A 12972-nucleotide genomic window follows, 5' to 3' on the forward strand; every position below is an offset into this window, starting at 1 on the left:
TAGAACAAGATCTTGTCATCCATGGTCGGTAGGTGAAGGTCATTACCTTAAAACTTATTATCTGTATTTTATTTATTATTATTTATTTGTATCTAGTTTTTTTTTTTTTTGTTGCCTTTCATTGATTATAAAATTTCATTTTTTTAAAAAATTTTTATCGATCAATCGTTTCAATCGGTTATATTTCTATCGGCTGGATCAAAAAAACCTGTATAAGGAGGAGAAGGCGGGAAAAAAGCAGGTCGAAAACAGGACAGCTGTTATGGAATATCTAAAATTAATTCTGAAAACGAATATATATATTTATATACTGTGACACACATTCCGATCAATCGATATTTTTTTAAAAAAAGATAATTAAGGTTTTTGAGCTTAACACTCGCACGACATCCTGTTATAATTGATCTCAATGTTCTAACTTACAAATTTTGCTCAAAAGCTGAACAATTCAATTTATTCTCCCTTTAGAGGGGAGACTCTACCCCCACCACTCCTCTTTCTAAATACCCTTATATGATCGCCTTCACTATACAAAGTTTATAAACAAAAAAATTGTAGCAGCTGTAAGCGCGAAAATCTTTACGTAAAGAAAATTCAGTTCTGTAAGGGTGGTCCTTCCGGCAAATATACATTAAATAACGGAAATTTAGTCTTAAATTTGTTTTTTCCTTCATATTATACAGGTGGCAGATGCAATGAACGGACAAGGCACTTTAGAGGGAATGCCTTAATGCCCCATCACTCTCCCCTTCCTAAAAGTGCCCTTTCCAGAATTTCCTACGAAAAATGCTTTCCAATAGTTTTTACATCTTGTCTCAAACCGGAAGAGACTTGTCATCATTTCATAGCAGTCTGTCTCAGATTTAAAGAAATTAGATTAAAATAAGAAGAAGATAAAAATTTATTTGATATGCGAGAATACATACGATACTACATATATACACTGGTGTGTCAGTACTATAAGTACTATAACCTCCAGCAGACAGTTTCAGAAATTATACAAACAAATGAAAGTACTCGTATATAATAAGGAGAAAAAGAAATGAAAAACCCTAAGCTAATAAGAATGATTTCAATTCAGGGAGTCCTTAACTCTCCAGTGCCTGTACACCGTGTCCATTCTATAGTCCCCAATGCGTCTGCATAGGTGGTTGTGACTTCATTCACACTTACTGAAGAAACCAGAGGCGAGGTACTTGATGTAGTGTTCTACATAGTCCATGTTGGTGTTCTGAGTGTAAGTCTATAATACGGTCTGTAGCGGTGGGGGGGAAGTTGTGACCAGTCTGAGGAATTTATTTTGGATGATCGGCAGCGAGGCGATATTGGATCGACATATCAAATTCCTGGAGATTAAAGTAATTTTAATCGAGAGATATTGCCGAAAGATGTTCTAATAAAATATTTAAATGGAGATTATGGCTGGAATTCAATTACTATAAGATTGCCACGAAATTACGGCAAAACGAATTAAAAATTTAGTAGCTAAAATTCGTGTGGTTCATTATTTAATTTATGCTATTATTATTTATTTCAGTTATTTTTTATTAATTTATTTTTTTATTTTATTTATTTTAAGTAAGCACACAAATATTCGATTTATTTTTCTTCTGCTTATTTCGAGTATCTTTCTTTTATTTATTTGTTTGTATTAATTTTTGTTTATATTGTTTATTTCTGCCTTATTGTACTGTTTTTGTATCTTATCAGTGCTGTACCAAATCTATTTGTTTAATGTATGTAATGTATGAGATACCGATTCCCCCGATGGTCGTTGACCAGGAGGTAGTCTTTAATGTAATAAAGACTATTATTATGTAATGAAGACTATTATTATTAATAGTTTTACATAAAAGCGCGTACATTACACATTAGACTAATTTCCAAAAAAATAAAAACTATTTTCAACCGCTTTCGAAGAAAAACCAGGAAGTTTATAAAGTAAAAAACGGCATTTCCGGTTGCTTAATTTTGAACAGGTATCCTCTAGCAACTATACTAAATATCAAATTTGGACTTTTCGCCAATTTATGGTGGATAAACTAACTGAACTGATATTTAAGGGAATAATTTCAATAAACGCAATCACAACACCACCTTTACTTAGCAGAGTGAAAATTGCCAAAAGGAAATCGCGCATTTTTTTTTATTGCACTTCAAAATTATATTAACTCAAGGAGCAAAAGTTTTTCCTTTAAATTTCCCTATTACCAAACGATTTTAATTTTAATTGCATACTAGTGTTTTCTTTTGTGCACAAGATAAATGATAAATCAGCTAGTGTGTTACTTTCTTTCTAGACGAGAATAGTGCATTAAAAATTTACATATTAGAACTTTCTTCCAAGATCTGGGAGTCTCCCACGCCGAGGGCCACTTTCTGGATCAAGTGATAACGATTTACACTTGCAGAGAATGGAGAAATAACTCCAGCAGATCTTCAGCGATTAACCCCCCATTTCCTTCCAAAGAATTAACATTACAATAGAACGCTCTTTGCTTTGGTCATCCATCCGTAAAGACTATCTTTCCCTTTCAAGATCGTTACAACTGATGAAAATGAAAGTGAATTATTAAATATTTCCGCTAAAAAGTTTTTCTTCTTTGCCCATAAATAGATATCCGGAGTTAGTTCAAGACTTCAGTCTGACGCTAACAGTTATGTGGTCCGCATTACTCTACGATAATGGTGGCTGTGGTCCGCCATTATCAAGCTTATCCATAGTTTGCATATCATTATTACTGACTGTCGACCATATATGTGCGGTAACATTTCCAAAGAACAGCGAAACGGAAACCAATCGTGCTAATTATGGTGTAAATGATGATGATTTAGGTGTTTGTTTACGAAACGATGATCCTCTTGTACCGTGTCTAACGTCGAGCATGGTCCAAGGTATTGAGTCTGTGGGTGATGTCGGCATTGTCGATCTTGATGATCAGATGAGACTTATCCAGGATCCTGATTATGAACGAAGAATTCCTAAAGGTATTATAATTATTATTTCTAATTTAAGGTGTGGCATCGAACTGTGGGGTTCAAACTAAAGCTCTAATCTGCAAAGGATCCAGTCCTTGCAATCTAAAATTCTTTGCTCTATAGTAAACGCTCCTTTTGTACGTCACAAATTAAACCATTCACACAGACTTGAACATTCCTTTCGTCACACAAGTTGCTGAAAAGCAGAATTCTTCCAGAATATTTCCAGACAACACTTCCAGACGTCTTAAAAGACAGTGGCCTCGCGATCTCCTCTCTGATGGAAGAGAGTCAGTAGAATTTAGAATGTTTTTGGAGTGTTACCGCTGGGTAGCTTCTTCACTCTGATATGTGTGATATGTTATTTATTGTTATCATTGTTGCTTATAACGCAAAATGCGTTGATTGTAACTAAATAAATGATAAAAAAAAAAAAAAAAAAACGATTAACATTGATGGTATTGGCTCACGGAGCTTTTTCAGTGCATAGCCGATATAAGGGAAGCGGCAACACTATCTACCACCGGAAGTGATCTTTAACGGAGAGAGAGGGAAAAAATTAAGGGCAGTTCAACTATCATTACTTTTCTTTATTTTTCTACATATTAGAATTATGTTAAGTTTCAACTTTAACATTTCGACGAAAATATACGACTTAAGGAAACCTGAGACCGAAAAATTGATGAGATACTGTCGTGGACTGTTAAGTCAAACTGATATTTAGTTACTATTAGTGCCATGGCTGTTAAAGTCATGGAATTGACTTCCACGATTGTTCGTGCTTTCTAGCTAAGGTGAAATTCTTGGAAAGGCGTCTCTCATGGTTTCCAAGTTTCCAAAAAGGGTTTGTTTTTCCTTTAGCTCAGCCTCTACCAGCGAAAAAAATAAAAAAATCTCCTCATCTTGAAAGCCTCCCTTTAATTTTTCTCCAAACAGATAGTAATTACAAAAATTTCAACCTGGAAAACTAGCAGTTCCAGACTGGCTCACCTGGATCATCAATATAATCATGAAAAACAAAAAAATTAAAAAAAAATCCTAAAAACAGAACCGCTACAAAATATCCATATTAGGCCAATGCCATAAATTATACCGTAAATTATTCCACAGGCGATCCTCGAGAAGCCCGCACCCTGCTGGAAGCGATAACAATGTATCTAGAGCCGAGATATCTACACTGGGATCTTAGTGATCTATATCCAGGATTAATGATGAGAGTTGGTCCAGCATCCAGAAGTTTTCTCCAGTTTTTTCTGGATAAAAGGAAAATTATCGACGATCGGTCACTAAGTACTGGTTAGTTTTATGTCTTCTTTTCTTTTTTTTTTACGTTAAACAAGGATAATTGAGATTTACTTATCACTCAGTAATTTCGATTACTATCGATTCTCTTTACTTATCTTACTTTCATCCTGTCTTCCTCTAACTTTCTCTTTTTCTAAGAGAGTCATATTTTCTTTTTGCACACGCTTTTTAGATAAAAGAAATCGCAAGGGAAATTCACTTAACACACAAAAAAGTTGCAAATAATTTAATTTTCTTTACATTCGCGATAAAATATGCAATAATTCAGTATAAATTAAAATGAAGAAAAATCTTTTCAAACGATAATTTTAGCGAAAAAGATTCAAATGAATTAATTCAAGTTATCTTTATATTCTCCGCGGAAGAGCGACTAAATCAGACAAGCGTGACCGGAAGTACATGTAACTGTGTCTGTTACTGTTCAGAGCTGGTTGATAATTAATTAAAAGTTGCCACGCTCGTTGCGGTTTCGCGCACCATTGGAGGGGCTGCGCTGCCAAAAATAAAAGGAAGAAGAAAAATCCACTGACTTGGAAATAAGTATTCAATAAATGTTTATTAATCCGGAAAATATTATTTCCTAATTAATTTATTGGGCAGCACGACGGAACTTCCGGAGTGGATGAGGTTTTAATTCCTGTAGTGTCATTACAGAGTTAAGTACGGTTTTAAAGCGTGTATAATGAGAATTGTAGTAAGACAAAGTCTTGTGAGTGGTAACAGGAGGTTAAGCTAAGATTTACGAGGTGTGGCTATTAAATAACGAGACTGATGCTGTAAAACATATTTAGTTATTATCACCTTCAATATACACCCCTCCTCTATCCCTACAACACTCCAAGCGAATTTACCATTGTTCGAAACAGTGATGGAAGTCTTTTTCTGTCTGAGCTCCTGTAAGGCGCGTGCCGCTTTTTCTTTCACAGCTTCAACGGACTGAAATAGTATTCCTTTTAATGCAGATTTGACTTTGAGGAACAGATCGAAAGTCACATGGGGCCGCCAGGTCAGGCGTATAAGGCGGTTGGCCTAAAACTGGTATGTTGTACTTGGCTAGAAACGTCGTCTTGACAGACAATGCAGTGTGAGCCGGCGCGTTGTCTTGATGGAGAACCCCGTGACTTGTTCTTCCACAAATCGGGTCGTTTTTTCCTTACTCTTTCACGGAATTGAGCAAACACCTCACGGTAGTAATGTTGATTAATTATAATCGATAGTTTCATCCGTTTTGGACGTGGAGAGGCGACCCGGGCGGTCATCATCTGTGAAGTCTTCTCGGTCATCTTGGAAACGCTTGAACCACTCAAAAACTCGCGGATGTGATAAACATTCATCGCCATAAACTTCTTTTAATAAAAGATAAGTTTCAGTAGCGGTTTTACAAAGTTTTGATGTGAAATTTCACGACAATTCGTTGCTCTACTACATGTGTAGTATCATGTTTCCGGCAAAATGAAACTAACAACTCTTACACAAACGACGGTTCCGGTCAGATTTCTCTACAAACACGTGAGACGCTGCAATCGAAAGAGAAGGCTTTACGCTGCACAACTGTCGGTCGTTGGGATTTAGCGCATGCATAGTTCTTCTGTAGCAGCATCAGTCTCGTTATTTAATAACCACACCTCGTATTGTGGACGTGCACGGAAGAACATACTTTAATTTTCCTATATTTTTTCTAACAGACAAAGAGTATCTACTTGCGGAAGTCGAACTGGGGATCTCCAAATTATAAAACTATTCTTTGTAACCATTACACGAACACTGTGACTTTTATTCAGCCCATGCAAGTGGAGTGCCCAGTTTAAGGTCATTCATACTGCAGCATCCCGAGCTGATAGTGTAATTCTGCGTTCTAATAGGAGATAAGGTCGCCTCTTACACAAACGCACGGTTCCGGTCAGACAGATTTCTCTACAAAAACACGTGAGACGCTGCAATCGAAAGAGAAGGCTTTTTACGCTGCACAGCTGTCGGTCGTTAGGTTTTGGCGCATGCATAGTTCTTCTGTAGCAGCATCAGTCTCGTTATTTAATAGCCACACCTCGTATTATAGTTAAGCAGAGTTGATGCTTAAAAGTACGCCGTCAACCTACTAGAAAATTCCTAGCGAACAAAATTTCAATTTTATCTGTCCTTATTTAAAACACGATAGGTTCCTTTAATTCTGTCAGTTTTCGGATCTTCATCCAGTTACAGAGTATGCTTCAACTGTGTAAGGGGAAGTCATTAGTAAAGACTAGGGAAAGTAAAGAATCAGGTGCATCGATTTTTGACCTTTACTTTATAGAAAGTTCCATAAAACAATAGATTAGACTAACATCGATAAATGCGGGAAAAACAATAGTCTTTTTTTTGTTGCTTTATTTTATTGCAATTATCACTTTTACCAAATGATTTTTAAGCCTTCTTAAAGCAAATTAACAATTATTACAGACAATTATTTAAATGAATAAAAAAAAACAAAAAAAAAAACAGTACATTCCAATAAGATGAGCAAGAAGAGATTTGCTTTCACCGTAACAACCGATATATGTCCTAATTTACTTTGGCAAAACAATGGGAGAACGAATATATGAGACGATAATGGTGGGCATCTTGCACCGTTAGCCCAACATCCAAGGCAGGTAAATAAAGTGCTGCTTCTAGGTTGGAGTTATTTGTTTACAACAAGAATTTTGCTGCGAAGTAAAATGTCTTCGAGAATTTGGCAACGTAGATCTACAAGAATTTGGTTTTTAATCACTATAAACAGAGGAAGTAATGCTGCTTTAAAGTTCTACCGGAAGTATATGGGGTTGCAGAATGGTCCTGAACATGGAAACTTCTTGTGACACTCACTCGACCTTTGTCTTCTTCTTGGTCATAAAATTCTGACTTAAAAACTACCGAATTCTTCCGGAAGTATCCGTATTGTAGAGGGAAAATATACAACTACAGGTTGATTGATTTCGCCTCAAAGGCTTGGTATTTGAAGCAACAATTGGAACCAAAACAGAATACAAATTTTTAGTTATTACCGGGGATTTATGATTTTGAGTAAAGTTCCGCCATTTTAAAAAAAATGCAACACATTTATCAATCAGCTTACAATATTTCTTTTAATTTAGCTTACTGCATGCGTCGTTTATTGTATCGTTGAACACTTCCGGGATTTTCATTCATCATAAGAGATAGATTAATTAGTTTGGTGTAAAGAAATGAACTTTAACTAAATAGTTGTAACAAATTTTCCACCCATAGTTGTTTAATCAACCTCTGATGGTGGATAAAAATACGAAACCGGTCAGGAAAAAAAAGTGTGCAGCGATACTGCCCAAAAATAATGAACTTAACCACACTTCCGAATAGATTTTAATTAAATTTCCTGTGTTTTTGTAGGTCGACTGTTAGTGAAACGCACGTTACTACCCGTACTGTTAGGCATTAAACTGAACATCGCCACCCTGGCACCGTTATTGATCGCTGGATTCATATTAATCTTGAAGAAAATCCTAGTTGTGAGTAAATTTTCATTTATCTTAGCAGCAGTCAGCCTGTTCTTGAATTATCGTCGTCAACAAAACCAATCTTCGTTTGGCAGCGGAAGTCTTGGTGGTGGTAGTGGAGTTTGGGCGGGCAGCGGAGGATTAGGTTCTTTTGGTCCGAAGAAACTGATTAGAGTGGAACGACCGATCGGCTGGTTCGGCAGAGAAGATGAGGATCCTTTGCAACCGTTAGAATAACAAAAAAATGGATCTGATAAGCATGCGATAAAAGCCTCTATTTTCTAGCTTAGTTGATTGTAAATTCATATTTCAGGGCCAAAGATTAGCACTGGAGGAGTCTCACTTTATTTAGAATAGGATCTGCAAGTATTCTTTTTTATTTTCCGAATGGCAACCTTAGGACGTCACAATTTTTCATGACTAATTTTTGGGGCAATAACTTTCGCGCTAGGTTCTATTAGTAAGGGCAATCTGTCAGAGGCGATTTACTTCGTTGAAACTCATAAACCAGAAGATACACGTGGCGAGAGGAAAGAAGGATTACTTGAAGGGCTAAAAGGAGCTACTCAGTTATTTTTTTGGCAACCTTCTTGATCGGTGTACTGGGCCAGATTTGTTCGAGTGGTTGAGTTCAAACAGAATTTTAGAATCTAAAGGATTTGGGCTGACTATTCAAGACCTGGTAATTGCAATCAGAATGTACAGAAGACATGAGTGTCACCTTTGTGCGAAGACCATCAAAGGCAAAGAGTAGATTTCAAATGGGTATGAGATTTGATGGGCCCAGAATACCTACTTGCTAAAATATATCATAAAGCTCTTTGTTTTCAGCTAGATCTTTCTAGTTGGGAGTTCTCCATATTTCGCTGTCCGCCTAAATAGACAGAAATCTATCAAGATGGGCCCATTATTACTGACCCCACCGCATTACGGTGAAAACATCAGTAGTCTAGATATATTTGTAGACAAGAAAAAGCGAAGAAAACAAATATAATAAGACATTGCGGTGCCTAGCGATGGAAACAAGGACTTCACAAGAACTAAGACCGGAAATACGTGAAGCTGGCGGTAGAGTTGATACAGTTATACAGTCTCGGACAGGTGAAGATAGTTCCAGATAGAATCAAAACTACGGTGGAGACATGGAATAGATCAAGTTCCCTCTCGCAAGTACTGTAGATACCCAGGGAAGCTGGATTACTGTGGACCGATATACCGATTGGGCGTTTGCCCCCTTTCACCACGTGATAAGTGAATGGTAATAATGATAATATTTTTTTCTTGATATCTTTTTTCGAGAACTTGAATCGGGAAATGTTCTTCAGCTGATCATTATCAACGTTTTTTTTCCAACCAGATATCCAAAGAAAATTAAATATTCGAAGAGAAAAAAAGAAGTGAATGAGGGTATAAAAGAGAAGTGACGATAAAGTTAGGGAGAAACTCTACAAGCTAAATGTTCTAAGAAAATGCCTATCAGAGATCCTAGTTGCCTAATTGCTTTACGTATCATTGCAGAAATTATTTTACAAAATCAGTGATATGGTGCCAGATTCGGAATATGATCCTAGCCATAATTTGGGAAAAATAAATATGTAATTTAACTATTAAAAAATAAAAAATATATATACATAAATCAATTAAAATTCATCAGTGCCAAATAGATAATTATAAGCGTTGTGTATATACATCTAGAAGGCAGTGTAAATTTAACAATATGATTTTATATAAAACCTATATTTTTCAACACTATTTTAGTAGTTTAAAGGAAAAAAAATAATAGTAATAATAAAAAAAGTAAAACTACTTTAGCACGCCCTGATTATTGTCACAATGATCATGGGTTATCAGTTCAGGATGTTGCAATTTGGTAGAAATTATTCTAGGTAGTTCTTTTTTCTTCGGTGTTCTTGTTTATATATAAGTAGGTGGGTATATATGTGGAAGTTCATATGTAAATGATGCGCGGGAGTTGTGGAGGCCAGTCATGAGAACGCTCTTACTGTTGGCGGCAATATCGAGCTGGTATTGCTGCTGTCCATGCTATGGTTATGGTATATTGACGAAAAACATGATCAAAACGCCTGAAGAGACAAGATATGAACGAGTAGCATTGTTAACTAGAGAAGGAGTCAAAGATAATGCTTCAATAACGACTTCAACATCAAAACCAACAACAGAAATACTAGAAACTACCACCAAGACAGAAGAGGAAAACTATGAAGATGAATACGAAGAAGAAGAAGATGATGAAGACGAAGGCGAGGAAGATGAAAATGATGAAGAACTTGCAGCAAGAGAACAACGTGACAACAGCAAGGAAGTTGGAAATGTAACGGTTACCACACCAACGGAAAGGATGGGACCAACCGGACGAACACGTCTATATCCGGTAGAAAATCTATGGGAGAAAACCAGTCCAGACTTTTGGACGGTGTTGTCAACGGCGGTCGGATGTCTGTGGAATGGTCTGGGCATGGACTGTTTCACTTACAGAGTTGTGCCGATGGTCAAGTCCATGATGGGATATTCACACTATACTGAATTCCATCCGTTCTATTCGGCGGCTTCCAGGGAAGATGATACTCAAGTGGTCGAAGGTAAGAATTACAGATTTTTCAGTTTAATCCTATATATCTTGAATTACTCTCTTTTATATCTCTTGTAAGATGGATTACATTGTACGTGTCAATTAGAGTGCCTGGGTTCCAAAAGTGGTTGATTCAAATTTGTCGTTGTGCGGGGGTCAGCGTAACTTAATAAAAAAAGGTGAAATCATAGAAAATTCAATTTTGATCTTTTAATTAGGTCCATCAGAGGATCCTAGTTCAAATCCTAGATCAGCGATCCTAAGCTTTTAGTCAAATTCGATCTAAAAGTTTCACTTTATTAAAGTGGTTTTTAGCTTTTAGATTACCCTAGCCTATCGAAACAATATCCCTCGCTGCAATAAAATCGTTTCAAACGGAAGTAGTACCCACTTTTTGCAGTAAAATTTCACGAGGATTTTATCTAAAATGGACTCTCTTTTTTTACTATTATCCCTAAATTTCGTATTTTCATTTCATTCATTACGTAGTCATCTTATAACTTATCCACTTGAATAATTCTCTCGGAGAGAATGAAGGTAGAATTCTCTCTGGGGTCTCTTCACTGTAATGGAAGATTTTAGAAACTGTAAGAAGAGAAACTGTTAACTATTTTTAAACTTCCGGATTTTGTAAAAAAAAAAGTCTAGGTTCGCACTTTGGGGATTCCGCAGTGGGCGGAAATCCGTTTATTAAGGGTTTTATGTGAGATCCTTTTTTTTTTTAATTTTCTTAGACCCATAATAGGGGGTTGTTGGATTGTAAAGTATGGTGGGTGTAGTGGTAAGTATTCATTGCTGTAAGTTAGTCTGTTCGCAACTTTAGGGTTCCTGTCTTTGATTTTTACAGATACCGTCCTTGAGAATTGAGCTTTGCGAAAGAAACGTTCGAATTAAGAACACTGCAAATATGAATAATGCCTCTCTTACAGGCGAGAGAAAAAGATGTAAAAATTTAAAATAAATGTAATTTGTTTTTTAAAAAATATTTATTTAATTTTTTTTCTTCTTTTTTGGTCACACCACCTCAGGAAGAAGGCGTAAACACCATCTACTGGGTCTGTTCAAACTGATGAAAGGTGCCCTGGCCGGTGCGATTGGCCTAAAGACTCTATTACTTCCCGTGCTAGCCGGACTAGCGCTAGTCGCGGGTAAGTCTTTATTTATCAGTCTAGCTTCGATAATCTTGAGCGCTATTGCCGCTTGGACTGGTGTGAAGTATGGCGCCGACAGAAGAGTTCAAGCAGGACCAATCGACAGTCACTCGCAATATTATATGATGTGATCAAAACTTTATATATATATGTACAATTAATAAAAGTCTTACTCAATTGGCTCATTACTTCTGTTTCTGTTATTATCTTACAGTTTTACTGTAATTTATGTTTAAGCATTATTAAAGGCATGTGAATTCTATAACCTTAAAAAAAAAAAGCCTGAGAAGTAGCCTCAACTATGTTAAGCCTCAGGCTTTTTGGAAACCGTTCACTTAACGAGCTAAAGATTAAACAAGAATGATTCGCGTATTCCTCCAATCATCTGCCTAGAATGGGTAATTTTGTTGTAAATTAACTTTAACTACCAATGAGAGTGTTGCTAACTTGTTGACCTTTTTTTTTCTTTTTCTTTTTGTTAATTCTAAACACTGAATGGCTGCTTTTATCGATCGATGGCATCGATTATCAAAACTTAATCAAGAATTCACCACCAATGCAGAAAATTGTATTAAAGTGCCATATCTATCTGTACAATACTAACCGGAATCCAATATATTAAGTAAAATTTCAACACTAAAGCAAGAAGCGGAAGTGCCACTTTGCTAAATAAATTTTAAGGTTTTCCGTTTACTTTTATCTCACAAAAGTGTATCAATGAAACTTCTTTATTTAGAGATTTACAATAAGATCAAGTTTGCGCCCTACTCATTCAGTCATCTGAGAATCCACCTCCAAAGACGTAATATATGGAACAAAAAACATTACACGGTCCATAAAAATGGATCAAAACTGTTTCAACCTCAAATCTGACATAATTTTAAAAACGGAAATACTCGAATTAATACTTTGTAGTTAATAGTAAAAATTGAATCTACAAAAATTACGTTACAATGAACAAAACGAGAACGTGATAATAATAAGCGATTTAGAATGAAAAGGAAGTCCTTATTCCTTAAGTAGATAGAATTGGCTATTTAGGGAACAGTGTCAGGATGCACACACCGTTAGCCAATTCCTCACCAATACTTCCTTTACCAAACTGCTGACCCTTAAATGAATATTTACAATAAACTTGCAAACAACAGAACTCCCAGTGTGACGTGTAGAAGTATTTTTGTAACAGACTTCCGACTGTTATCGAAAGCACCACTTTTACGCGATGAAATCGTTGTGATCCAAACATTGCAAAATGTGGGTCTTATAAATTTTATCTGAAAAATCTCTAAGGAAAATTATTTTGGAAAAAATAATACGTAAGAAAAATAAAACTTATATGTTAGCGGAAATGGGAGAGAAAATCGACAACAGGAATTCCACTTCTTAACTGTAGAAGGAAGTCATTCTTGATTGCGGAAAATCCGAAATACTTTTACAACTAAAACTCTAGTAAGCTTCT

At 35.9% G+C, this 12972-nt stretch overlaps 2 protein-coding genes across 21 annotated transcripts in view; one reads left to right on the forward strand and one right to left on the reverse strand.

Moving 5' to 3' along the window:
• Window positions 1-12972, reverse strand: part of LOC141446838 (uncharacterized) — a 366903-nt gene that overhangs the window by 181958 nt on the left and 171973 nt on the right. The window lies entirely within an intron of this gene.
• LOC141446578 (uncharacterized) lies at window positions 9598-11853 on the forward strand. Its single transcript, XM_074113119.1, has 2 exons — window positions 9598-10372; window positions 11391-11853. Exons 1-2 carry the CDS (start codon window positions 9760-9762, stop codon window positions 11642-11644), a joined length of 867 nt encoding a protein of 288 aa, XP_073969220.1. The 5' UTR covers window positions 9598-9759; the 3' UTR covers window positions 11645-11853.

Source organism: Rhodnius prolixus, unplaced genomic scaffold, assembly GCF_049639745.1.
Source record: "Rhodnius prolixus isolate KJV_2025 unplaced genomic scaffold, Rpr scaffold_7, whole genome shotgun sequence".
NCBI lineage: Eukaryota > Metazoa > Arthropoda > Insecta > Hemiptera > Reduviidae > Rhodnius > Rhodnius prolixus.